This window comes from Daucus carota, chromosome 1 (genome assembly GCF_001625215.2).
Source record: "Daucus carota subsp. sativus chromosome 1, DH1 v3.0, whole genome shotgun sequence".
NCBI lineage: Eukaryota > Viridiplantae > Streptophyta > Magnoliopsida > Apiales > Apiaceae > Daucus > Daucus carota.
Window position 1 is genome coordinate 50,722,839 of NC_030381.2, and position 27,933 is coordinate 50,750,771.

Sequence of the window (27,933 nt, forward strand, 5' to 3'; positions counted from 1 at the left end):
CCGGAATGAAAATCGAAAATGTGAATGAAAAGTATAAGAATGTGAGTTAATGAAAAATAGAATAATACGAAAGCTCAAGTTATGATATGAGAATAATCGAAGTTCATGAGATTATCATTTTAATTAAGCAACTAAATTTCTAATTCTCATATTATTAGGGCTGTTTGGGTAAGCTTAAAATAAGTATTTCTTACTTAAAATAAAAAAAGTGAAGTAGAAATTAGATTTCAATTAAGACTTATAAGTGATTAAAGTGTTTGGGAAAAAGGTAGAAGTCATGAAAGAAAAGTTAGGAATCTTAGTTTTTTATAAGTGCTTCTCGACTTTTTACACAAACGATACAAATAAGTGATTCTAACTTAAAAGTTCAGAAGCGGGGCTTCAAAGCCCTACCAAACACCCACAATATATTGGATATTTGGGATAAGGATTTTGATCATGGTTAACCAAATTGACTGAAACCAAACGCCCTGCTATATATTTTTTCATTAACTTTATCCTACAATCTGAAGTTAACCTATAAGAAAGTCTTGAACGGGGATTATTTGTACTAATGAATATGAATAATTAAATTTACAATAACAACAGTGATTATATCAACTAAAAATCAGTCGTTAAAGAACTTGATGGATGGAATTGTACTTTACTGCATTGCTCGGTATGAATGTATGATCACTTTCCAGTTATTAAGTGGCTTAAATCGGCTTTTTTTTTAATACCCGATTAGAGATGCACAAAAACTCGACCTGAAAACATGGTTCGGCCTAGAAAAAGTCTAAAAAGGACAATTTTGGTCAAAATTTGGTCGAAAAAACCCTTAAGGGGCCTATACTTTTGTATAAAGTCCGTTCCATTGACATCATTGGACCTTATGAGGTTTTCATAAAAATCGGGTTTGATTTATTTTAATGGGAGTAAGAGCATCTCCAACCATCTAAAATCCTGAGCTAAAAGGTGAGTTGACATACTTAAAATAAAATAATTTAGCCAATAGTTCCGAAAACTCAACTCCAATAATGCTTTTATCTATAAATTTAGCCAACCTCCTGTGGATGGCTAAATTTGTCGAACCTCTGCAGGTCTGTAAGAAAATCTGTAAGAAGATTGTACATCATATATTATCGTATTGAACTGATATATTCTATTTTAATAATTTAAAATATTAATAACATACTATTTTTAAATTATAGCCAACCAATATAGCTGGTACGAAGCAAAATGTCTAACAGCTTCAGCAAATTTAAATTTTACATAATGTCTTACAGGTTCAATTTAGCCGACGATTATAGCCAACACCGTTGGAGATACTCTAGAGGGGTGTAGTGGATTGGGATTTTAAAGCATTTTTTTGCATTCATGAATCCGAGGATATTCGATTTGGATTGTTTGAAATCCATTAAAATCTTGAGGTATTCAATTGGGATTTTAAATTATGCTACAAAATCTGGTGGTATTCAATTGAGATTTTAAATTATGCTTTAAAATCCGATGGTATTCAATTGAGATTGTTTAAAATCCATTAAAATCTGATGGTATTCAAATGCTGATAGATTTTTTTTCATTTCATAAAATGATGGATTTTGTGGCATTCTTCAGTGTATTTTATGTGACGACCCGGATTTTTCAAAATTTATTTTGTTAGTTTATTTGTGATTCTTCAGAAAAAGTGGAATAAAATTTAATATTTTATCCTAGTTTGATAAATTCTAAAAATATTTGTTTAAATTATTTTTCGGGTTCACTAGGGTATCGAAATTTTGTTGTCTGTTTTGAATTAAATGGCATGTTAAATACGTGAATCACTTGTTATAAGATTTAACTGTTTATTTGGATGTAATTTATGCATGTGTATATGTTTGTTACTAATTATTGTTTTGTTTTAGAAATATTTATAATTTTCTTAAAAATAGATTTTTGAAAGATGAATTCCTAAAAATATGAAAGCGATTTCAAAAATTCTTTTAATTATTTGATAACGATAATAACTATTTTTAGGAGTTTTTATAATATTAAAAATATCACCTTCATAAAGGTGTGACTTCTAAATATTTCCTGAATGCATTTAACTTCTAAATTGCGTATAAATTTCAAAATTGCTCTGTAAATCTTGAAAGTTTTATTTTATTAGTTTTAAAATATTTCGGGATTTATAAAAATATTTCGGTAGTTGTCGGGAGAAATTTTACTACAAGTTATCTCCGTAAAATAGTTAAAGCTGGTATAAGATTAGTGATTAGCCAGCTCGTTAAGGACACGTGACAGCACAAGGCTCAGCCACGTGCCCCTATTTTCGCCACCGCAAACCCTCTTTTCTTTTCTTCTCCATACTTTTCTTTCACTCCATTTTTTTCATCAGTCTTGACTCTCTCCCTCACCATTCTATCCCGTCTCTCCTCTCTCGATCACCCCTCCTTTCTTCTCTACTTTTCTGCTGTGTTACAAGCCACCGCGACGCCGCCCTCTGCCGCCGCGATTCTCCGGCTAGTGTTGTCGCGGTTTCAATCAAGCCGCCTGTGTATTTCCGGCGAGCTCTCCACCCCGCACCTCCAGTTCAATTAGTGGTATAAATTGTTTTATTTCCTCTTTTCATTATAAAATCAGTTTATATATATGGGTGTATGTAATTGTGATGTGATTACTGGGTATACACCTTTTCTTCAATAAATCAGAGTATATATGTGTGTATATGATCAGATTGCTAGTTGGGAGATTTGTTTGATATGAATATCAATTCGATATATAAATGAAGTATAAGAGTTGGTTGCTATGTGTTTTGAGTCTACAAATTAATGGGTGTTGATATTTGATTTGAGAATATGAGTTTTGGGTAATTTGTATTGCGATATGAAAAATTGATAATGCTAAAGCTTGGTTTTATCTAAATTCGGATAAACTAGTGATATTGGTTTATATTGTAAGTGTAAGTTGAGGTCTGAAATAATTGGATTGAGCTAACTTGAGTAATTGAAGTATAACTTGCGAATTATTTAGTCAATTGATTGTTATGTTTAATTTCGCAGCAACACTGTCCTGTTTTCTAGCTCTGTTTTGGGACTGTTGAATTCGAGTGATATGCTCAATTTCTTTGTGATTATATGCTCCTTAGAGTCTAGTTTATGTGCGCGAAAGAATCGATTCGATTCGACTAGCGAGCTAGGAGAGATATGACCGTTTTAGTATGGTATGCGCTGAAAATTCTGGGCAGGTGTGTCCTGTTCCTAGCCCTGTTTTGCTACCTTTGACTCGGTATTTACTTCTGAAATTTTTACTGAAGATATATGTTGGGGTCTGGAATGTGTCATTAAAATTCTATACAAACAGACCAATTTTTCTATTTATTAAAAATCTTAGCATCGGGCTGGTTTTGCAGGACAATTTCTGGTGCCTGATTTGCAGGCCTGTTTTACAGCTTTAAACTTGGAGTTTCTTCCTGAAAAGTTTACTGTAGGTTGGAATAATGGTTGGGAGTGTCCCATAAAAATTTCGTATTAAAACGATATATTTTCAATTTATTAAAAATTATAGAATGAAGGTTGTTTGAACTATTTGCTCTAGTTTTCTTTCTTTGTTAGTGCATAATACGAGGTTCTACTTGATTAATTGCATATGATTGATTATTAAATTGATTGGCTCAGTTGACCTTGTATATGTTATTAAACGTATTTTGTGTATAGTGAATTAGCAAACATGCTAAAAGCTTTTCTTATGTGTTTTATCGCAAGTCAAGGGATCTTTTTATATTAATAATTCATGTGTTAGCAATAGTATTGGTTGGTTGTTGGTATTGCAAACAGGTGGATAAGCCTATAAACAAAGGAGATGCTGCCGAATTTTCGTTAGAAATTATATGTATTTAATGGCTATAAAAAGAGTTGTTTGTACAACTATGTGCTATGTGTTTATCTGATTATGTGGTATGCATATGCGAAGGGTAGATATATATAGGTCTTAATGTTTTTCAGGGTTAGTTAATCCGTCTAATTCGACGATTGAAATACTATTTTACTATCGTATAGAATTGAAGACATTGACCGAGGCATTGATCGAGAATCGATTGCAATGGGTATTCAGAAATAGCCAAGTAGTGTTGCAAGTTGAAGTAGAGCGAAGATTTGTTATAGATAAAAGCTTGTCAGAAGTTGACAAAAAGGAATGATATGGCGGTATATAGTATTATTAGAAATCTGAGCTAGACACTGGAGTTAAGGCAAGTACTCTAACCCTTCACTTATTGTTCAAGTGAGATATTTGATTCAATCATGATATCGATAGATTGATTACTCTCAAGATTTATTGCAAGTACTTCTACCTTTCTCTTGCAAATTGGAAGCAAGTGAACTTTTCTTAAACTTTTGATTCTTGCAAATGCATGACTTAAGTACGATTTTGATTTGAAAGGTTGACATACCAAATTGGTACACATGGTTTCAAAATATTTATAAATAATTTTCATAACTCGGTTTAATTCCTCTGATCGTAAGGCTTATCTGTTATAAGTATACATCTGATGGAATAAACCTTTTTCTTGAAAATGTAAAGCTGGGAAAACACTCGAACTTTGTGAGACATTTGGTACGGTTAATAAGTGGCTGAGGCGCCAGTCCCAAGTTTTAACAGATCTGGCTATATATGTGTGAATCCATGGATATTATTTTTTTCAACATTATCTAATGTGTTTAGGTATTGTTGGGGCCTGTGAAGGACTGATCATCTTTCACAGACCATTGCGTCTTATCTAAATCCAATATGTAAACAGGTTCGAGAATTTGATGTTAAAGGAAGGGGGACTTCCTATTTGAATTGAAAAGCTTTTAAAGGAAGGGTTATTTCCAAATTAATTTGAAAAGCTTTTGATTTAGAAGCGGAGGCTTCAACTTGATTTAAAAAGCAAATAATTGTTGATTTTTAAACTGTTTTCGAACCGTTACGTTTTACTATGCTGCTTCTCCACTTGTTTTACTATACAGCTTTACATACTGATTTGTTTACAGTACATTTTTTTACTGTTTACCATGCATTTGATTACTTTATCACTTGCTGAGCATTTTTGGCTCATTCTTGCTTTTCAACCCTAACCTTTCAGCCAAGGACAAAGATGTTTCACCCGATTAGGCTGCGTGTGCGTGTAAGAGTAATGATAGGCAAGGATTGCAAGTGGTTGAGTTTCAGGCATATGGTCAGGTAGAGTATCCAGAAAGATGTCATTAAGACTAGTTGCAGTTGCAGTTGTGCAATTTAATTCAGTTGGGAATTAGATTTGTTTATTTGGTTATCAACTACTCTTCATATCGAGGTTTAGTTGATAATTTAGTTGAAGTTGTATAAAATTTGTAGTTTTGTTTTCTGATTTCAATACTATAGCCTGTATCGATCCTGTTTTCAGGGGGTGAAATTGATTTGTAATTTAAATCATTTTTAAAATATCCAAGTTTTAAAATATTTGTTTTTACTTTCTTTCAAAAATACCGGTTTTTAATTGTTTTTCTTTTAGTGGCTCAAAAATACAGGTTTTAAATTATTTTTTTATTTACACGTGGCACCAGATCCAGACCCCCGGATCTGTGGGATGTCACAGTTGGTATCAGAGCTGCAGGTTATAAGTCATTGAAATCAGAATATAGGTGGTAATATCAGGTTTAATAAAAAGGTGCGTTAAGTGTAACCTCACATAGAGGTAGTCTACAACTATTTGGAATAGTGTGTGTCAATAGAACCAAGATTCACATATAGTATTGACCTTGAGTATATCATAGTGTGTATAATAGGTTTTCTGTTCCAGAACTAGCAAGTTTATATCTCAAGGAAGAAAGAACAGGCCTCCACCAGTTTTTATTATATTGAGTATTTAGTACTAATACTAGCAACCAAATAGATTCACTTGTTGAGTCTAGAACGCCACTAATTATTTCATAGTCCTTGTCACCAAGATAGAGATAAATTAAAAGGGTTACTATGAGTTGTTATATTGTGGATTAAAATTTCTTAACACCAGTTTAATTGAGTTTCAAACTCATAGTAGGTGGATAAGATTTTTGTCAGTGTTTAGCTTGTTAGTCGATTTAGAGTCAAAACTATTTGAAGGGTGAAAGATAGACCTATTAGTTGAGCTTTAAAATTGGAATCAGTTGAGGTCGGACCAGTAGAAGCATTCCCATAGTCTAGAGCATCTTTTGAAGTATTTGTCAAGTTTTGAGAACTATTTGAAAGGTCACCTTTTGTTTCATGTCAGTGATATATAGAGTTGGTCAAAGAATATAGGTGTTACCAGGTCCGAGTTTCAAGCTTTGTATATAGTTAAGTAGTGAGCGTTGGAGCTACGTAGAGTTCGTATTAGATTACTCGATCTAGTACCTATGAGTGAGTTAAGATGTCAACGCTCTATGGTGATGACTGCATAAAGCTGGAAAAGATTTCTGATTGACAACTATATCGATAACGGGATCTTCAGAGGCTATTACAAGTCAACGATAATATATGCAAGTGATCACTAGAACGTCGAGAAGAATCATTACAATCCAAAACGAGTCATCAAATGAATCGTTCAAGAGGACATCCATGAAAATCCTGGCAATACCTTCCTCATATTCGATAATATTGATTTCTTTCCTCATCATTGATTTGTTCTGACATCACTTTCATAAAGACATTTGATGAAGAATATATCTTTCTGTCTCACTTGAGTTCTCGAATGATACTTGTGCTTACTGTAACACCTTTGGAATCTATTCAATTTTGATAATTTCAAACCCTTTCATATTCTTTATTCTAACCGAGGTGAACAACCCTACTTACAGGGGACACAAGGACTATCTGTCTGTGTGATAGAAGTTGGATGGGACGCCATCCCTTGTGTGTGTTGTATATACAAGAAGGTTAACTACCTTTAGTAGTGTCTTAATCTAGACACACAACACTGAGTTCTTTAGATCATATTGATCTCTCAGTTATCTCTCATTTCAAATGAGATTTATTTAACATTCTTATAATCATATGACCACAATCACGTGACATTTGCTTCGATATATGAAATCTGTCATACTTTTAAATCTTCATGATTCTTGTTATCTCTAATAGTTTGGAGGTATGCCAACCAAGTTGCTAACATAAATTAAGACTTTGTAGTATAAAGCACCAGGGATGAAAACGGATGACAATGCGGGTCAATCAACAAAAATTTTATATAGGAAAGAAAGAGTATTATGGATTACAGAGATCGTGCGCTCTAGTTTGCTTTTCGTTGATTCCGAGGACGGAATCCTTTTAAGGGTGGGAGATTGTGACGACCCGGATTTTTCAAAATTTATTTTGTTAGTTTATTTGTGATTCTTCAGAAAAAGTGGAATAAAATTTAATATTTTATCCTAGTTTGATAAATTCTAAAAATATTTGTTTAAATTATTTTTCGGGTTCACTAGGGTATCGAAATTTTGTTGTCTGTTTTGAATTAAATGGCATGTTAAATACGTGAATCACTTGTTATAAGATTTAACTGTTTATTTGGATGTAATTTATGCATGTGTATATGTTTGTTACTAATTATTGTTTTGTTTTAGAAATATTTATAATTTTCTTAAAAATAGATTTTTGAAAGATGAATTCCTAAAAATATGAAAGCGATTTCAAAAATTCTTTTAATTATTTGATAACGATAATAACTATTTTTAGGAGTTTTTATAATATTAAAAATATCACCTTCATAAAGGTGTGACTTCTAAATATTTCCTGAATGCATTTAACTTCTAAATTGCGTATAAATTTCAAAATTGCTCTGTAAATCTTGAAAGTTTTATTTTATTAGTTTTAAAATATTTCGGGATTTATAAAAATATTTCGGTAGTTGTCGGGAGAAATTTTACTACAAGTTATCTCCGTAAAATAGTTAAAGCTGGTATAAGATTAGTGATTAGCCAGCTCGTTAAGGACACGTGACAGCACAAGGCTCAGCCACGTGCCCCTATTTTCGCCACCGCAAACCCTCTTTTCTTTTCTTCTCCATACTTTTCTTTCACTCCATTTTTTTCATCAGTCTTGACTCTCTCCCTCACCATTCTATCCCGTCTCTCCTCTCTCGATCACCCCTCCTTTCTTCTCTACTTTTCTGCTGTGTTACAAGCCACCGCGACGCCGCCCTCTGCCGCCGCGATTCTCCGGCTAGTGTTGTCGCGGTTTCAATCAAGCCGCCTGTGTATTTCCGGCGAGCTCTCCACCCCGCACCTCCAGTTCAATTAGTGGTATAAATTGTTTTATTTCCTCTTTTCATTATAAAATCAGTTTATATATATGGGTGTATGTAATTGTGATGTGATTACTGGGTATACACCTTTTCTTCAATAAATCAGAGTATATATGTGTGTATATGATCAGATTGCTAGTTGGGAGATTTGTTTGATATGAATATCAATTCGATATATAAATGAAGTATAAGAGTTGGTTGCTATGTGTTTTGAGTCTACAAATTAATGGGTGTTGATATTTGATTTGAGAATATGAGTTTTGGGTAATTTGTATTGCGATATGAAAAATTGATAATGCTAAAGCTTGGTTTTATCTAAATTCGGATAAACTAGTGATATTGGTTTATATTGTAAGTGTAAGTTGAGGTCTGAAATAATTGGATTGAGCTAACTTGAGTAATTGAAGTATAACTTGCGAATTATTTAGTCAATTGATTGTTATGTTTAATTTCGCAGCAACACTGTCCTGTTTTCTAGCTCTGTTTTGGGACTGTTGAATTCGAGTGATATGCTCAATTTCTTTGTGATTATATGCTCCTTAGAGTCTAGTTTATGTGCGCGAAAGAATCGATTCGATTCGACTAGCGAGCTAGGAGAGATATGACCGTTTTAGTATGGTATGCGCTGAAAATTCTGGGCAGGTGTGTCCTGTTCCTAGCCCTGTTTTGCTACCTTTGACTCGGTATTTACTTCTGAAATTTTTACTGAAGATATATGTTGGGGTCTGGAATGTGTCATTAAAATTCTATACAAACAGACCAATTTTTCTATTTATTAAAAATCTTAGCATCGGGCTGGTTTTGCAGGACAATTTCTGGTGCCTGATTTGCAGGCCTGTTTTACAGCTTTAAACTTGGAGTTTCTTCCTGAAAAGTTTACTGTAGGTTGGAATAATGGTTGGGAGTGTCCCATAAAAATTTCGTATTAAAACGATATATTTTCAATTTATTAAAAATTATAGAATGAAGGTTGTTTGAACTATTTGCTCTAGTTTTCTTTCTTTGTTAGTGCATAATACGAGGTTCTACTTGATTAATTGCATATGATTGATTATTAAATTGATTGGCTCAGTTGACCTTGTATATGTTATTAAACGTATTTTGTGTATAGTGAATTAGCAAACATGCTAAAAGCTTTTCTTATGTGTTTTATCGCAAGTCAAGGGATCTTTTTATATTAATAATTCATGTGTTAGCAATAGTATTGGTTGGTTGTTGGTATTGCAAACAGGTGGATAAGCCTATAAACAAAGGAGATGCTGCCGAATTTTCGTTAGAAATTATATGTATTTAATGGCTATAAAAAGAGTTGTTTGTACAACTATGTGCTATGTGTTTATCTGATTATGTGGTATGCATATGCGAAGGGTAGATATATATAGGTCTTAATGTTTTTCAGGGTTAGTTAATCCGTCTAATTCGACGATTGAAATACTATTTTACTATCGTATAGAATTGAAGACATTGACCGAGGCATTGATCGAGAATCGATTGCAATGGGTATTCAGAAATAGCCAAGTAGTGTTGCAAGTTGAAGTAGAGCGAAGATTTGTTATAGATAAAAGCTTGTCAGAAGTTGACAAAAAGGAATGATATGGCGGTATATAGTATTATTAGAAATCTGAGCTAGACACTGGAGTTAAGGCAAGTACTCTAACCCTTCACTTATTGTTCAAGTGAGATATTTGATTCAATCATGATATCGATAGATTGATTACTCTCAAGATTTATTGCAAGTACTTCTACCTTTCTCTTGCAAATTGGAAGCAAGTGAACTTTTCTTAAACTTTTGATTCTTGCAAATGCATGACTTAAGTACGATTTTGATTTGAAAGGTTGACATACCAAATTGGTACACATGGTTTCAAAATATTTATAAATAATTTTCATAACTCGGTTTAATTCCTCTGATCGTAAGGCTTATCTGTTATAAGTATACATCTGATGGAATAAACCTTTTTCTTGAAAATGTAAAGCTGGGAAAACACTCGAACTTTGTGAGACATTTGGTACGGTTAATAAGTGGCTGAGGCGCCAGTCCCAAGTTTTAACAGATCTGGCTATATATGTGTGAATCCATGGATATTATTTTTTTCAACATTATCTAATGTGTTTAGGTATTGTTGGGGCCTGTGAAGGACTGATCATCTTTCACAGACCATTGCGTCTTATCTAAATCCAATATGTAAACAGGTTCGAGAATTTGATGTTAAAGGAAGGGGGACTTCCTATTTGAATTGAAAAGCTTTTAAAGGAAGGGTTATTTCCAAATTAATTTGAAAAGCTTTTGATTTAGAAGCGGAGGCTTCAACTTGATTTAAAAAGCAAATAATTGTTGATTTTTAAACTGTTTTCGAACCGTTACGTTTTACTATGCTGCTTCTCCACTTGTTTTACTATACAGCTTTACATACTGATTTGTTTACAGTACATTTTTTTACTGTTTACCATGCATTTGATTACTTTATCACTTGCTGAGCATTTTTGGCTCATTCTTGCTTTTCAACCCTAACCTTTCAGCCAAGGACAAAGATGTTTCACCCGATTAGGCTGCGTGTGCGTGTAAGAGTAATGATAGGCAAGGATTGCAAGTGGTTGAGTTTCAGGCATATGGTCAGGTAGAGTATCCAGAAAGATGTCATTAAGACTAGTTGCAGTTGCAGTTGTGCAATTTAATTCAGTTGGGAATTAGATTTGTTTATTTGGTTATCAACTACTCTTCATATCGAGGTTTAGTTGATAATTTAGTTGAAGTTGTATAAAATTTGTAGTTTTGTTTTCTGATTTCAATACTATAGCCTGTATCGATCCTGTTTTCAGGGGGTGAAATTGATTTGTAATTTAAATCATTTTTAAAATATCCAAGTTTTAAAATATTTGTTTTTACTTTCTTTCAAAAATACCGGTTTTTAATTGTTTTTCTTTTAGTGGCTCAAAAATACAGGTTTTAAATTATTTTTTTATTTACACGTGGCACCAGATCCAGACCCCCGGATCTGTGGGATGTCACATTTTAAGTTTTTTGAAATCCCACCAAAATCAATGGGATTTTGAAGTATTGTACCTAAATCCTATCAACTCTGCGACATTTTATCAAGAATCCGCACAAAATCAAAATCCCACACAATCCATTAAAATCTATAGACTAAAAACAATCCATTAAAATCCCAATCGAATACACCCGTAAGCTAATCTGTCCGATCGGCCCATCAAAATCAATACCTGTCCTGGGTTTTGAATAAAAAGTTCGGTCCTCTAAACCCAGGTCAAAACCGGCCCGATGCCTTTTGTGCATCTTCACCTCTGGTCCTGTAAACCAAAAGGTACCATCAAAGACTGAAGTGAATTAGTAGTATATATTAGTTCCATGAATGCCTCAGACTCGAGCTTGTTTTTATACAGATTAAAGAATGGTAGATAAGCCAAACCATCTGTTGCATTTTATTAAATATGTAATCACATTTATAAAATTGACCCAAGTCCAGTTAGTGATTTTACAAAAAAATTGTACAGTAATTGTTAGTGGACTATGCTTGACATGCTGTTGCCCTTGTGAATTGATTTTGACTTGTGGGGATGGTTCTTTGCTGTAAATTGCTTATTTAAATTCTTTCTCTTAACAGGGGAAAACCCCTGCAGCTTGAATTGTACATGAAGCCAGTTCCAAAATCTGCAAGGATCAACTATTCTACTCCAGCAAAGAGGCATCAACAATTTGTCAGTGCAACTACTTTGCAGGCTGCAGCATGGGTCTCTCCTAAATCGCGACTGAGCACGGATATTTCCTATATTGTGCTAATCCAGGTCCTGTAAAATCCTGATCATTACTACCATATTGCAATGCTGATGCACAAGTACTTGCTGGTGTGGCCACGGCCATATATGTATGTTCAATAACAATGATAGTATCTTGTACTCGGACCCATGACTCGTATTTTCTTAGCCATAGAAGGAGGTTTCACATGTTAGTGAGACTCTACTAACATATAATTGAGATAAAAGCAAGTCAAGAATTTGCTGCGGAACTTGGACAAAACAGCCTGAATGGACATCTAAAATGGATCATTGCGCATAGACGGTAGGTGAAGTCTGAGCTCTCCCATGGTTCCCTCATCTGGGGTTTCCAGCTGACTGCAAAATTGTTCAGTCAAATACTTGTTTTTAGACTTTATATTATTAGTTGCTCCATCTCTATCAACATGACCACTCACCTACCATTTTGAATCTCAACATCATATTCCAAGGAACTAAGCCGTGATAATTCACATAATTTAGTGAAATAATTCACCCTATTATATCTCAAATTCTTTCCCTTAAAGGAATCAAATGTTGAACTCTTTGAGTGACATCTCTATAAGGTATATTCTGCCGCAAGAGTGCAACTAATACAGACATCTTTTGATTATATATAAAGCCAAAGCCGCCCCCTACTCTAAATATATATCATATTCATGCAACTAATTTGTAAAATTCTCCATGGTACTCACATTTAAATCTACTGAATATAAATTTTACTTTTCTCATGTCATTGTTTCATTGATTATTAAAGCTATACTTCTGAGGTTTGGTGCTGTAGATTTTGTTTTATAAGTCGACCCCTCTTGCTGTCATGGTGGGAAATGTGTCTAGGCCAGCTTTTGTGTATAATAGAGAGGCAGGCTTCATGTGTCTTCTTCCCTGTTGACTTTAGAACCCATTCACAAGCACCGCCATCTGTGTAATGTATGCAAAGCCACATTCATTTTATTATATTTGTTTGTAAAGGTCATCTTTGCTAAATATGACTATTATTGGACCCTCATGTCGTGCATTCTTTCAATTTTTCACATAGCCCGAGCGCCATGTTAATCATTATTATATATATATATATATATATTCTACGGGTCTTTAGACTAGCCTAACTCCACAATAGTATGATATTTGTCCGTTTTGGATCTCATCCATACACACAGTTTGGTTTTGAGAATCTCCTAAAAAGCCTCATTTCTCTCTGACGATCAATGTAGGACAACTCCTGACAATATGTAATTTAGCTGGTTTAATAATTTTATAAACATGCACCATTTCTACCAAGTTAAGCCTCTCTCAGTTACTTTGCTCCAGGCCTTCAGTAGTTGAGCCTCCGCCGGTTCACTGTAATGGTTGACTTGATTAAATAATCGAATCATGCATTTTAAACAAAATAAATGCAAGTAGGTCAGTTTCTTCTGCAGGCTCCAACTAGTTAGTAGCTACCTCTGTCCTAAGTGTAAAAGATCCTCGTTACATGTTTGTGGACTAAGCATATGTCTCTTCTCTGTACACTTCTCGTTGGTCGGGTTCCAAGATGAATGACCTGTACAAATTCTAGGTGATTTAGATCATTCAATTTATTGCAGAATGTTATAGTAAGATTTCTTTAATTAAGAAGTTCACAAAATAAAAGACATGTATATGACTGTATCTTATTTTAATTCTAAGCTAAGTGACATTTCTTTTACTTGACAACAACTAAATGTTGGTGTGGTAGATTTGTGCTATAATACATATTGGACCGGGTTCGAGTTTGTTAAGTAAACCGAGATTTCTTTTAAACCGAGACTTCTTCTAAATCGAGATCTGATATCATGTTAAGTAACCACCTCATCTAAACTCTTAAGTTGTCAGAGAAAGGCCACAACATGATCTTTTTTTTTTTTTGCCGGAGCCACAACATGATCTTAATAATGCTACAAGCAACAGAGTTATACACAGGTTACTTAGCAAAATAATTAAATTCTGGTAATAATCTGTTTTCTTTTATTGTATACTAAAATGTATTATTTGCACCATACTAAAATGGTATTATTTGCTCAAATGATGCTTCATATATAGCTTGTCCAGCTCAGAGCCTGCAATTTAATTTTTAATGCCATTATTTTCAACAACTTGAAGTAGTGCACATGCACTGCTGATGGCCTCTTCAATAATCTTTCCCACACCATCCAATTCTTTTACTTCTCTATAAATACCAATAGTATTACTTCTCATAGGAGTATCTCACTAATTTCACCAGTGCCACTTGGTTCTTGATTCTGTCAAAGAAACCATGGTTTCTATTTTAACCAGGAGGTCCAATGCTTACACAAAGTTGGAAATTGAAGACCCTGAAGACACAAGACATCGCCGCGCACAGTTCTTGATCTACAAAGTTCTGCAACAGGCTGCAGATTCGTCGCCAAGACGACGAAAGAGGTCCTGGTTGAGGATTCGAATGTGCAGATTAAAGATTAGGATTGGGAAGAGACTGAAGAAACTGAGGAAAGGCTTTGTGTTAAGTATTGGTGCAGCTAAAGGTGGTGCTCATAAACAAGCTATTAGTCATATGAAAACATGGAAGCGCTTGTTTGGTCTAGTATAAGAAGCCACATATGCATTTTTTTTAAAGCACTCATTCTTCCTCATGTCTTTACTTGAGATCAAGTTCTTGTAAGCTACTTCTATAAAGTTATATACTTGTTGAATTCTGCTAGTTCTTCAAGTTCAAAACAACAACTTATACTATTCTTCTATTTCGGCTTAAATATTTAGTTTATCATAGTCGAAAGATGATAACATTGTCTCTCGAAGGCAAACAAGCACCAAACTGCACCGCTAGCCTTTTTTTTTCCTGGAAATCATATTTTAAATTTGGTGTTCAATGAAATAGTGATCTGCCCCATGAGACTCGTAGAAGTTGCATGTTACAAGCCAATTAAGTAATGAAATTCTATGTGACAAAAAAAAAAGTAATGAAATTCTAAACTTGAAGTCATGTAGCTTGCTTGCAGAGATAATAGAATAAGAGAGGAAATGCATGTTTTTTGACTAACAAGTTAACTTGAACTTGAGTTAATATTTTTTTTAAAAGTTAGTGTCCCTAATAAGACTAGCAAGTTAACTTCCAGATTCAGTTTGGTTTCTGATTGTCAATGCGACATAATCTGGGAACTTTCTTACATTTACAAGTTATGAGATGCAGAGTTTTATTCTTTTCATTACATCAAGAGCTAGTCCATGCATGGGATCCCAAGTGGAGTCTCTGTAATTGCAAGCTATGTGTGATCTCTCTAGTGGAGTCTCTGTAATTGCAAGCTATGTGTGATCTCTCTCTCCCGTCTCAATCTCAACAACTCTGTTCCTATTCTATATCATAATAATACTAAAATGCTTGGATGGTTGGGTCCCCTTATTCTACCTCTTACAAAAGCCAAAAAGCCACTATACAATACTCTTAGGAGACGGCCTCTTGTCTTAGTAACTCTTATTGTCTTAGTATGGAGGTAAAACTGATTACTTGAAGGACATTAAAAACATGTCTATATTATCTTAACTTTAATAATTTTGTAATTTAAGACGGAAACATGTCGAGTGCCTTTTAGCCCTGTTTGTAATTCAATTTTACCCTCAATATTTATGGAAATACATAAATTTTATATGATTATTTATGTCACAATATTTTTTTTATCAAATTAGTATTCGTTCTAATATTTCTCAAGGTGAGTCGGAGTTTAAATTCTGCAAATTTTACTTTTATTTCATAAAAACTAAAAAAATGTTATTAATTCTTAATAAATTTAAGAAATTAATGTTGTGTGTAAAATTCAACAATTAATTATAATTATTTTTCATGTTTGAGGTGCAATCTCAACAATTATATAGATTGAATTTTATTTTTTGTCCTGATTGCGTTAAAAGTTAACTTCATTTATATTTATAATTTAATTTTTGGATGAAATATATAATACAAGTATGTATGCTTGATAATACGATAGTCAATCATAAATATATTATTTTTAGTTGATGATTAGTAATTGGATACAAATTTTAAAAAAATAAATAATATAATGGTATGTTTGGAATGTGAATTTCATTTCAAATTCTAGATTTGATTAAATAACTTGTTTGGAAATTTGGATTAAAATTTTGTTTGAACTCTAGACATTCAATTATTACTAGAATTTGAAATAACAACTTAAATCCTGTCATTTGAAATCTATTATTTGAAATGAAATGCAATTTTTCAACGACTTCCAATATAATTTAAAAGTTAGAAAAAGAAGCGCGATTCATAGGGATGGTAAACGGGTCAGTCGAAACACGTTTTGCAAAACTTTAATCCGGTTTTATATTATTTACCAGAATTGGCCGGAAGAATCCGAATTATGTAAGAATGAAAAAACTAAAAGATTAGTAGCCTAAACATGTACATATTATTATAAAATATTAAATTATTTATATATTAATGTTGGTTTCGAGTCGAATTCGATTAAAATTGAGTTTCCAGAGAAATGGTATGTCTTAAAAATTCAATCCAAACCTGAAGTGTTCAAATTCCGTAAACTGCAATCAGATCGGTACATCACATATCCATCAGTTCCATACTAATTACCGTTACATCTAACGGTTCCTCAAAACTTGAATGCTTTTAAGAATATGCAACATATCGACTAGTATGCTTATGTTGGTTGGTGTTGCTCGACAGAAATCATTATATTTGTGTGTATATTTTTTATCTTCAATATGGCATATTTGGTTCTTTATTTCATGTAAATAATGTCAGAAATGTTTCATATTTACAAAATAACTTTTAATATTAAATATTTAATTAGTGTTTTGACATTCAAATAATTCCTTACATATATATTTTTTTTCAGAAAGGGCCACTATTAACCTACATTTCCTTTAATTATTAATAACTTCATATGTGATTTACAGCTTGGTAACACAAAACAAAAGTGTGATTACACACAACTTATTTCAAAGTGGACTCAACTGAATTCAATCCAATCTCTAGGGTTTATTAATCGATCCTCTCTTTCGAACTAAAGGTGTAATTCCACTTGAATACTTACATATTTTCGTATATATCTATCTAGCTTTGTAATCATCTCATCTGTGTTAAATTAAGCAGTTCAATTAACTTTGCACAATTTCACTTACTTTTAATGCTTTTAATGTGTTTACTGATCAATTGTAGGTGCTAAATTGTTCATATATAGTAGGATTATTGAAATGAGTGTGGTAGGTTTTGATATTGGCAATGAGAATTGTGTGATTGGTTATGCTAAGCATCGCGGAATTGATGTTTTGCTTAATGAGGAGTCGAATAGGGAGACACCGGGTGTTGTGTCGTTTGGTGAGAAGCAAAGGTTCATAGGGTTGGCGGGAGCTGCTTCCGCTACGATGAACCCTAAATCGACTATTTCTCAGGTTAAGAGGTTGGTTGGGGTGAGGTTTAAGGAGGTTGAGGAGGAATTAGGTTTGTTGCCGTTTGAGACTAGTGAGGGGGGTGATGGCGGGGTTTTGATTCACGTGAGGTATATGGGTGAGAGATGGATTTTTACGCCTGTTCAGATAATGGCGATGTTGTTTGCACATTTGAAGCAGATGGCGGAGAAGAGTCTTGAGATGCGTGTGGAGGAATGTGTTATTGGGATTCCGTCGTATTTTACAGACTTGCAGAGACGGGCGTATTTGGATGCGGCGGAGATTGCGGGATTGCATCCGTTGAGGTTGATGCATGACTGTACAGCTACTGCTTTAGGGTATGGGATTTATAGGACTGAGTATCCTAGCCAGGGACCGAGTAATGTTGTGTTTGTTGATATTGGTCACTGTGACACACAGGTTACTGTTGCCGCATTTGAATCTGGATATATGAAGATATTGTCTCACTCGTATGATAAAAATTTGGGAGGGCGAAATTTTGATGACGTTTTGTTCAAATATTTTGCGATGCAGTTCAAAGAGGGTTATGATATAGATGTTTATTCAAATACTAGGGCCTCTGTAAGGCTGAGGGTAGCATGCGAAAAACTAAAGAAGGTATTGAGTGCAAATCCAGAAGCACCCCTTAATATTGAATGCCTGATGGATGAGAAAGATGTCAAGGGATTCATCAAGAGAGAGGATTTCGAAAAGCTTTCTTCAGACTTGTTTGAAAGGATTAGCATTCCCTGTCGTCAGGCTTTGGTTGACTCTGGTCTGACTGTGGATAAGATTCATTCTGTGGAGCTTGTTGGGTCTGGATCTAGAATACCAGCTGTTAAACATATTTTAGCTTCTATATTCAGGACAGAACCCAGACGGAGTCTGAATGCAAGTGAGTGTGTGGCTCGTGGCTGTGCCCTTCAGTGTGCAATGCTTAGTCCGGTACTCCGTGTTAAAGAGTATGAGGTTTGTTTACTGTTAATGCTATCAAATTTGGTCTTTCACATGGTCATATTCATGCTATTTATTATTTTTCTTTCAACAATTGGAAGGACTACTTATAAATACTTGATGTGTATACGAGGTCTTAAATGATTTGTGTTGGTTTACAAGAAAATACTGAAACAGTGATCTGATCTATATCCTTAAGAATATAATTCCAATTTTTTTTCTTTTTCTTTCTGAATACATTGATAGTTTCTGATGTACTCTTGGTTATAGAATAGTTCTGTATGATACGCTATTAACCTTACTCAATCACTGCTTAGTTTGCCTGATCTATCATTTTTTTTGATGTAGTAATCAGAGTATCAGACTACTTTCTGGAACCACTGTATTAAATTTTTTGTTACACCTGATTCAAGTTTTAGTTCAACAAGTCAACCACTGACTTACATATTTGATTCAGGAAAACGAGAAGCAAAATAAATTTGAAGATAACCATACAATCTATTGAGGAACCACAGGGCAGAACTGTTGACTGTATCTATTTGCAATTTTAGTTCCAAATTGAATTTATTACAATAATATAAAGCAACTACAAAGGTTGAAGAGTGTTCTGATTTGATTGGTTTTCTGGAGACCCGTAGTGTTTCCTGAGCTTTTATCTGAAGAGTGTTCTTTAGCTATGAGGTGGTTAATGAACCGATACTAGTATGTTTTCCTCAACTTGCATGGTTCTACTGTACAGAAGGAAGTGTTCTTTCTCAGCTTCTCATGCAATTCAGAAATCCTTTATATTTTTTTGCTTACCTCCAGGAAGTTTTCTTGCTTCCTCTTCTAATCCACTTGGCTCAGTTTTTACTTCACAGCCGAGTTTTTGTGCTATATACAAGCCTTAATATGTCTGCATCGTGAAATAAATAACAAGCCTGCCCTGTAATTCAATATGTATAATTTTGATAGGCGCTTTTCATGAATAATTTACCAAGTTAATATAATCAAGGGATAAATCTTGAGTATCCTGAAACAATATCAGATTACTATAACCAAAATCATTTTATCACCTTGAGATGTATAAGGGAACATATGATGAGGAGTCGACCTTGTTTATCTTGATTGAGAATGTTTTCTTCTTGGATTCTATATATGTATATATATAACATCCTCTTGTATTTCTTTGAAAGCTTGAATGTTATTTTGCTTGTCATATACAGGTGCAGGACATCTTTCCATTTTCTATAGGTCTTTCAACAGATGAAGGTCCAATCAACACTGTATCAAGAAGTTTGTTGTTCCCAAAAGGCCATCTATTTCCAAGTGTAAAGATCATTACGCTGCATAGAAGTAATACATTCCACCTGGAAGCCTTTTACGCTGGTCAAAATGAATTACCTTCTGGTATATCACCTAAAATCAGCAATGTTACTGTAAGCAAGCCATTACTCTATTTTTTCAAGCTTGATAAAAATGTGCCCTAAGAATTGTAATTGGTGGCTTAAATCCACGGATATATTATTTAGTTAGAATATTGAACACTGCCTTTGGTTTCTTTGGTAAGTGGCAACAAATTGATATTATTTCCTTTGCATGAGATATAAGCTGATGTTATGTTAACTTGTGATCTCAATATCGTCCAACTGTTAACACTTTAATAGAGGCTGGGGAAAAATAGGGAGTACTAGACATCTGAATACTGTAGGACTAGGGTCAAAACGAGCAGGGATGTGAGCAGCTATGACAGAAAGTCATTCTTACTTCAGTGTTCAATTCTATGTATATATCCGAACTATCAATACCAAAATAATAATCACATTAGAACAGAAAACTCTACCTTCATATACAGTAAAGTGTACAACATCTATACATTAATATCGCGGGGTCCGGAAACTTTTATTATTTTAACGAGGATATGAGTTTGTCAATTAATGAATATAGTAGAATCCCTCTAAAGTAATATCTTTGGGACCAAAAAAATGTATCACTTTAAAGGGGTTATCGTGTAAGAGAGGTGTATTTTTCTAATAAAAATAATTATAATTAATTTTTTACATACTAATACTCATCATATACATCATTTTCAAGTGAAATACTAACAATTGTGTGCATTAATGCTTTCGGGGTCAAAAGACTCAAAACAACAAATATAAATTCAATAATATTCCCATAATTGATGAAATTTGTCATAAATATTAAATAAAAGTTATCACAAAGATGAATTAAAGATTACGTAGATGATAATACGTGTGTGTGGAAGTTATTCAACAAAACAATTGCACAAATTAGTATTAAAAATACTCTCATCTTCATGAAGTGCTTATAAAACATGTATATAGTTGAAAATATCAATTTATGCGAAAGTTGGGACTATATATAATACTAATATTTTCTAAAAATATATTACTTATAATGACATAGGGGTTACTAAAATATAATATTGGTCTCCACTTGGGACAAAGACTTTTAATAAATTTAGAGAGTTATATCACGTTGGAGACTTCTTATTTAGAGGGGTTCTACTGTATTATATTATTTCTATCAGTAAAAAAAATATTGTAAATCCAATGTGCATATAAGCACAATAAATCATATATGTATATCTGTGTGTGGGCGCGCGCGCGCACGCGCGCGTCTGTGCGTGTGTGTGTATATATATTGGTACAAGTGTCAAAAATTAAAATTAATAGGCCCACAAATTAAACATTAGTTAATTATTTGGTTGATGTGTAAAAAAAGTTAATGATTGCAAATTTTGACAATACTTTACTCGGATGGATTAGCCATTTTATTATACAAGTAAGTGTATACTAATAGATATCAAAATATGTAATAATTATGTGTTATACTCTCCCTCCGTCCCATGGGGTTGTTAACGTTGACTGTTTGCACGCATTTTGAGGATCCTATAAAGTATAGTTCTATAATGTTTTTTTAATTTATTTTTTTCTGAATAAAAGTTTAGACATCAAATTTTTATTCAGAAAAAAAAATAAAAAAATATCATGGAACTATATTTTAAAGAGGTCTTGAAAAGCGTGCCAATAAGTAATGTTAACAATCCAACAGGACGGAGAGGGTATACAATAATGAGTTTGTTTGATGAATTATTATTTTATATTTCTATTGGGCTTTTAAGAACTTCTATAAATATTATTATCCTATGCATTTATTTCCTAATATTAATATATCCCATTAGTCCAACATGACGGGAAAAATTATTAGTTGATTGAGGTTATCAATTATTTGAATACTCATTTCTCGAGGTTTCATTGTACTTATGAAACATAATTCTAACTGTAATTAACACCCTTATAGAGCTTAGGGTAAAACAGTGAGTCCTTTACAATTGAAACGCTGCACGACAGAAAGCTGAACTATGGCTTCTTAATGCAATATTGAACTTTATGTAACTAAACTATCAATACTGATAGAATAATTGTAATATCTTGGGAAACTGTATATTCATATACTTATTAAACATAATTAATACTGGAGCTAATAAGATTCTTTTTTTAAGCTTATGTAAAATTGTAAATAACCTATTATGCTATATAAGATTAGTTTGTTTTTTTTTTGTCAGGATGCTATAAGATTAGTTAATTTAGCTGATTATATATATTTCTAAACAATTATTTAGGAATTTTAGACAAAGCAATTTGATTCTAGTACTTTCTAATTTCTTGCAGTTTTCTAATATGGCAGTTGTGGTTTTTAAATATTTAATTTTGTGAGCATAGTCTGGAAACTTGATGGTCTTAGTTAATTTATTTTTTTCATATGAACCTTTGTGCATTGCACAAGAATGAAGTAAGGCATATACTTGTTAGTTTTCGATACAAGAAAATTCTTTGAGTTGAATGGAGGTCCTCTGGAAAATAAATGTGTTTTCCTTAAAAAAAACATAATATGTACATTTTATTGTATATGAAGGTCCCTTATCTTATTAGATTTTTGTGTATTTTCTATTTGGTATAGGAGATTTGTATGGACAAAGACCAAACTAATATGCTGTCAAACAGAAACATACTAACAAGGTAATATTGGAACATGAATGCTATAAATAATGTAAATTATAACAATCATTTATGAATTATGATCTATTTGTTCATATCATTAGATTGATGTCGATAGTAAGCAAAAAGTAATTGCGCTCGGTTCCAAAATTGATTAGATATACTTTGATGAGCTGTAACAAACTTGAGTATATAAGCCTGAACTTGGCGTTTTGGTGATGAAATCCATGGTAGCATATTTGACACGATTTACAGAGACCAGGAGCTGAACATGGAACGGACAAAACTTGACTAACCCAAACATGACTTGTTTTTTATTCTTTGCTCCTGTTATGCTTATATATCATTTTCCCCAAATTTCATGAAAATATAGAAGACCACAAAATTGACCCTTTAACAATTAACAAACACAGGAACCTGGGATTGCCACCCCTCTGAGCTATATGCATGAACATGTTTGTGTACTAATATATTATAGACATTGATGTATTTACTTTCATTCTTGAAGCATTATGTCCCATGAATTTCTTCCATATAAAAGAGATGTTTGATTATCGGGTAGCTTTGTGCTTTTCATATATGTGATTCCCTAGACCAACAACATTGACATCAGTCGAGTTTGATTAATTCTAAATCTGTCACTGTCTAGTTATTTTGTGTGTGTAACTAAAGGGGGATCATGGATGTACTCAAATTGTTTGGCTCAGAAGTTCGTCTAGATCTGTGATTAAAACTACGAGTTTTGTTAGTCTGCACAGAGCATATACCTTTGCGGTTTGTTTTTGAACATTCTTACCTTAAATTTGGCAGTTGTGTACTCAAATCATTTTGTTCAGAAGTTTGTCTAGATCTCTAGAACTTGAGCTTTGTCAGACTCAGTCTGCCGAATGCAGTTTGGTTTTTAAGTCTCTTACCTTAACTTTGGCAGTTCTTCTTTATTATGGCATAGGGATTCTATTTGTCGTATCGTCCCCTGGCTAAAACATTTTGCAACTTTATAATTTGTTTGTATAATTAAAATATAGTATAATTTTATATGTGCCTTAAATTAAGATAATTTCGACTATGGTAATTAAAATTTCTTCCTAATTTCTCACCTAAATTATCAAAATATATGATCCGTTGAATTTTTAAAACCAAGGAAAAATAAAAAATATCTGCTTTCCACTTCTCATATATAGGATAAATATGTTATACTATCTGCATCTTTAAATATATGATTTATTGTATTCATTTTCTGTATTTAGCTAAAGATGTGTTAAATAATTTTGTAGATTGGTCCACTTGAAGTGAATGATGCAGAAAGAGCTAAGGTTAAAGTCAAAGTTCAGCTAAACCTTCATGGCATTGTTAATATTGAGTCGGCCACTGTAAGTATAGGTTGTTCTCTTCTTTTTATGGGACACTATAATCTTTCTTTAGTTTCTAGGAAATTGATAAAAACATAATTGGCAAAATTTTATGTTCTGTTCAGCTTATAGAAAATTGCGGGGACACTTTTACTGCTAAGGCCAAGGCTCATTCGACTGTGGAACACATAGAGGATGACAATCATGTTTCCTCTGATGTGGCAAATGGTGCAAATGATTCTAACAGCGCAGAGTCCAACCCCTCAAGAAAGCACACTGTATGTTTATTGGCAGTTCACTTTAGTATGTTCTTTTTTTGATATTCTAGTTTGCAGATGGAAATATACGATGTTCCGTATCCTAGGATAAGAAACATATATAGTTTTTAAGACTTAAATTTTGTTAATCCCATACTTTTTTAAAGTGATTATATACTTCATTAGACCACTATGTGTATTGATATTTGGAAGCTATCTTCTTGAACATGTACAGGCATGTGTTGATCGTTTTAGTAAGTATCTTCCTGCACTCTTTAGTTTTTACTGGATATTTTCCGGAGTGTCTAGTGGAATGTTAAGAATAGTTATCCATTAAAATGTTTATGGAGCTGAATGAACTATCTGTTAAATTAACTCATCATTTCGTCTAAGTAATTGGCTTGTAAGCCTTGGACCCTCTTTTGACTTTGCCTTCTCCAATACCAGTGTCATACAAGTATTATTTTGCCGAGGGACAATTTAAGTAGTTTACGCTAGATAATTTCCTGAACTTAAAACAATTAACAATATGATTTTCTGCAGGCTGATACGAGGAAGAGACAAATTGGTAGGCAGGATATACCAGTTAGTGAGAGTGTCAATTGTGGAATGACGAGGGCTGAACTCTCAGAAGCTCAAGAGAAGGAACTCCTGTTGACTCAGCAAGACATAAAGATGGAGCAAACTCAGGAAAAGAAAAACTACCTTGAGTCTTACGTCTATGAGACACGTACTAAGGTAATGCTCTAGAGAGTACTATTCTTTGTCTTCCTCTGTTGTTTAAAGAATCACACCGTGATTCTGATATCTCTGGAGTGCCTTGTATGAACATCATTTTCTTATAAGATGCTTATAAACAGCTTTAAGCCTTTGTATACCAGAAGAAGCTTAGCCTCATCGAAGAAGTAGTTCCAGTTCACAAGGAAGAAGTCCCTTCCTTCTTCATGTTTTATTATATTATTTTTGTTATAGGCTTTATTCTTGTCTATTGGAGTCACTGATATTACATTATTACTATATTAGGAGGAATTATATGTGCTTGTAAGGAAATATTTAGACAATTTTTGTATTACCTAACGTGTGGCAACTAAAAGATGTATTGACCATGTATCTTTCTTCAGAGCCAGGAAGTTTGAGAGTTGCGTTATTTTTCCAAAAACTAGTAATTATATATTACCTGCTTACTCTTGACCTGGTTGATTGGTCAGAAGTCTTGTTTTATGTGCACAATGAGAGTTTCTGATAATCTTTTTGTTATTTCTATCTTGCGAGTGTCGTTTTATATATCTATATTCATTTCTCCAAAGTTTCTGCTTGGTTGGTGATTGATCAGTTATTTTTCTTTTGAACTCTCTTCTTTTGTGCAAGTCTCTTGAATACGAGTAACATATATATTTGTATGTAGCTTTCTAATACATATGGGAGCTTTGCCACTGAATCTGAGAGAGAAGGGATCTCTATGATATTACAACAGACCGAGGATTGGCTTTACGAGGATGGAGATGATGAATCTGAAAGTGTCTATACAGAGAAACTAGCAGATCTAAGAAAGGTGTTCCATAGTTTCCTGTTTCATGTGTCTCTCCCTCACTTATAAGTTGTAAGCTGATGATCTTTTCTTTTGGCAGTTAGTAGATCCTATTGAAAGCCGATATAAAGATGAAGAGGCCCGAGTTCAAGAGACAAGTAGGTTATTAAATTGCATTGAAGACTACCAGAAGGTTGCAACATCACTTTCCTCTAATCAGAGAGAAGCGGTATGGCTGTACCTATTAATAAATGTTAGATCTACCTCTTTGAAAGCGGGTCACACTCTTTGCATGCTTAATCTGATGAGTTGGGTGTTAAACACACTTGAGATTCTTGTTTATTTGCCAGACTTTTATATGCTTATGAAATGCACAAAATAATTGTAGATGTGAAGAACCCAATACGCACTAATAAACAAGCAACGGATGACATGCTTAAGACCAATTAAGTATTAAATTTGCATAAGATGCAGCCTAGTATGTTTTCTTAAGATAGTCTATAGTACTTTGTATACAGTTATATGTTTAACTGTGGTACTACCTCCATTCTTAAAAGGAAGAGCCTTTTGCTGAAACTATGGAGAGATAATCTCTTTGTTTTGTAAATGCCAACAACTTCCGAAGTATTGATTTAGATTTCTTTAAATATAAAATCCTAAAATTTAGGCTGCATGTTTTTCTTTCTGATTTCCAACAATAATTATAGAAGATTAGGCTGATTAGATGAACCTGTAAAAGAAATTTGAAAATGTGTTTCCTCATCGGTGGAAGCAGTATTATAAAATGTACAACATTGACTAAAATACTGGTGGTGTCAGGTGTGGCAGATTTATAACTGATTTGACTCTTACTTTGTAGGTTGTGGCTGAATGTAACAAGGCAAGACAATGGTTGTTGGATAGAAAACAGCAGCAGGATTTGATGCCTACAAATGTTGATCCAGTTTTATGGTCAAGTGAAATCAAGAAAAAAACAGATACTCTTGATGCGTATGTTCTCCCCCCTCCCTTTCTCGCCTTTTCATTTAATTGCAAAGGTGTCTGGGTACCTTGAGGCTCGAGTCACCAATTTTGACAAAGGATTAAATTTGAATAGCACGGAAAAATCTTTGGTGGCAGAATCCTGACTGATCACTGTTTTTCCAGTTGGAATGCTAATAATTTGTGCTAGTCTTAATATAGGCAAGGATTGAAAATGGTCTTTTCCCCGTCTCTTCAGCATATCTATTAAAATTTTAAAATATGTTATAGTGGCGATGATAGTTGGTTGCAAGGCTAAATAGGTTTTGCTCTGTGCTAATACTGTAGCAGTCATTACCTGGAGAAGTTTTAATAATGCTATCAAGTCAATTTGTCTGTAAACAATTTTTTCGGCAAATGACTGTTGCGTAGAAACAATTTAGTTTTTCTTTCCTCGATCTACTCAGTTCCTGTTTCTATCTAATAGGAATTTCTGTGCTCTGTATGTCAGGATGTGCAAGCATATAATGAGGTCAAAGGCTTCAGCTACAACACCGGATGATATAATGGATGGGAACAAAGAGGATGATAACATGTCAGTAGATTAATTGTACATACATTTAGATATGTGGCACGGCGCAATTACCAGAAGTTACTTGATTTATTGGGCTACTAGTACTGGGCAATGATACAAATGATTAAAAATGATCTTTGGATCATCAAAGTAGCTTAGTACCCAAATTACAGAGAGGACCACTTGGTTATTATACCTCTTTTTTTTTTCAGGTCACTTTTTCTTTTTTTGAAGTGAGGTCATGTCAAAAAATTTCTGTAAAACTTGCTTCTAATAACTTGATCCCCGTCAGCTTCAATAGCATCATAAAACTGAGAATCCAGAGCTCGTCTCGTAAAGAATTTCTGTAAACAACACTACATTTTCCGCCAGTGTTACTTTTTCGACTAATGTTCAAATGATCAGTAACTTGTTGCAAACGAAGTGTAGCAAATCCTTGTCTCAAGGCAAATGTTCTGCAAAACTCATATGCAATATTGCTATTAGGAAACTCACACGGTCACACCTATATGTGATGGAAGAGAGTTGATTGTAGATTCCTTGTAAGTTGTAATATGTACTTCCCCGATCGTTGTGTTCTTCACATGAGTTTACATAATCTTCGGTCCCTAATCAAAACTTACTAAAAGACCATTTGATCGACGCTCATCTTCCTCCAAAAAATCTCATTCATCCATGCGACAAAGGAATGTTCTTAAATTGTATTACTAGTGTCGTGTGGATGGCAATGTCAGTGAATCAACTCCATGTCTAGTTTGTTTTAGCTATCTATGTTTTTATATGTTGATGTACTCCATCCTTCACTCTCATTTCGTTATAGTTTTCCTTGCAATTACTTGGCACGTATTTTGAAGTATATATAAAATATAA

The 27,933-nt window shown here is 33.4% G+C and overlaps 2 protein-coding genes and 1 long non-coding RNA gene across 3 annotated transcripts; all 3 read left to right on the plus strand.

The window, feature by feature from the left end:
- Nucleotides 1-1,611: 1,611 nt before the first annotated feature.
- Nucleotides 1,612-11,079, plus strand: LOC108201540 (uncharacterized). Its single transcript, XR_001802911.2, has 5 exons — nt 1,612-2,561; nt 4,017-4,207; nt 5,084-8,231; nt 9,687-9,877; nt 10,754-11,079. It is a non-coding gene; the product is annotated as an uncharacterized LOC108201540 (long non-coding RNA).
- Nucleotides 11,080-14,130: 3,051 nt separating this feature from the next.
- On the plus strand, nt 14,131-14,723 carry LOC108196211 (uncharacterized). Its single transcript, XM_017363396.2, has one exon. The coding sequence runs from the start codon at nt 14,301-14,303 to the stop codon at nt 14,610-14,612; it is 312 nt and encodes a 103-aa protein (XP_017218885.1). The 5' UTR covers nt 14,131-14,300; the 3' UTR covers nt 14,613-14,723.
- A 2,181-nt stretch (nt 14,724-16,904) lies between these two features.
- Nucleotides 16,905-27,482, plus strand: LOC108204695 (heat shock 70 kDa protein 16). The gene is made up of 10 exons (XM_017374259.2): nt 16,905-17,061; nt 17,211-18,409; nt 19,600-19,812; nt 23,670-23,765; nt 23,870-24,022; nt 24,545-24,739; nt 25,407-25,553; nt 25,630-25,758; nt 26,389-26,519; nt 27,001-27,482. The coding sequence occupies exons 2-10, from the start codon at nt 17,246-17,248 to the stop codon at nt 27,095-27,097; spliced, it is 2,325 nt and encodes a 774-aa protein (XP_017229748.1). The 5' UTR covers nt 16,905-17,061; nt 17,211-17,245; the 3' UTR covers nt 27,098-27,482.
- The last annotated feature ends 451 nt before the right edge of the window (nt 27,483-27,933 follow it).

Coding starts and splice junctions, on each gene's coding strand:
- LOC108196211 (XM_017363396.2), top strand. CDS start 14,301: ATGGTTTCTATTTTAACCAGGAGGTCCAATGCTTACACAAAGTTGGAA.
- LOC108204695 (XM_017374259.2), top strand. CDS start 17,246: ATGAGTGTGGTAGGTTTTGATATTGGCAATGAGAATTGTGTGATTGGT. Junction 19,813..23,669: donor CTAAAATCAGCAATGTTACT/GTAAGCAAGCCA, acceptor ATAATTTTGTAG/ATTGGTCCACTTGAAGTGAA. Junction 25,759..26,388: donor CCTCTAATCAGAGAGAAGCG/GTATGGCTGTAC, acceptor CTTACTTTGTAG/GTTGTGGCTGAATGTAACAA.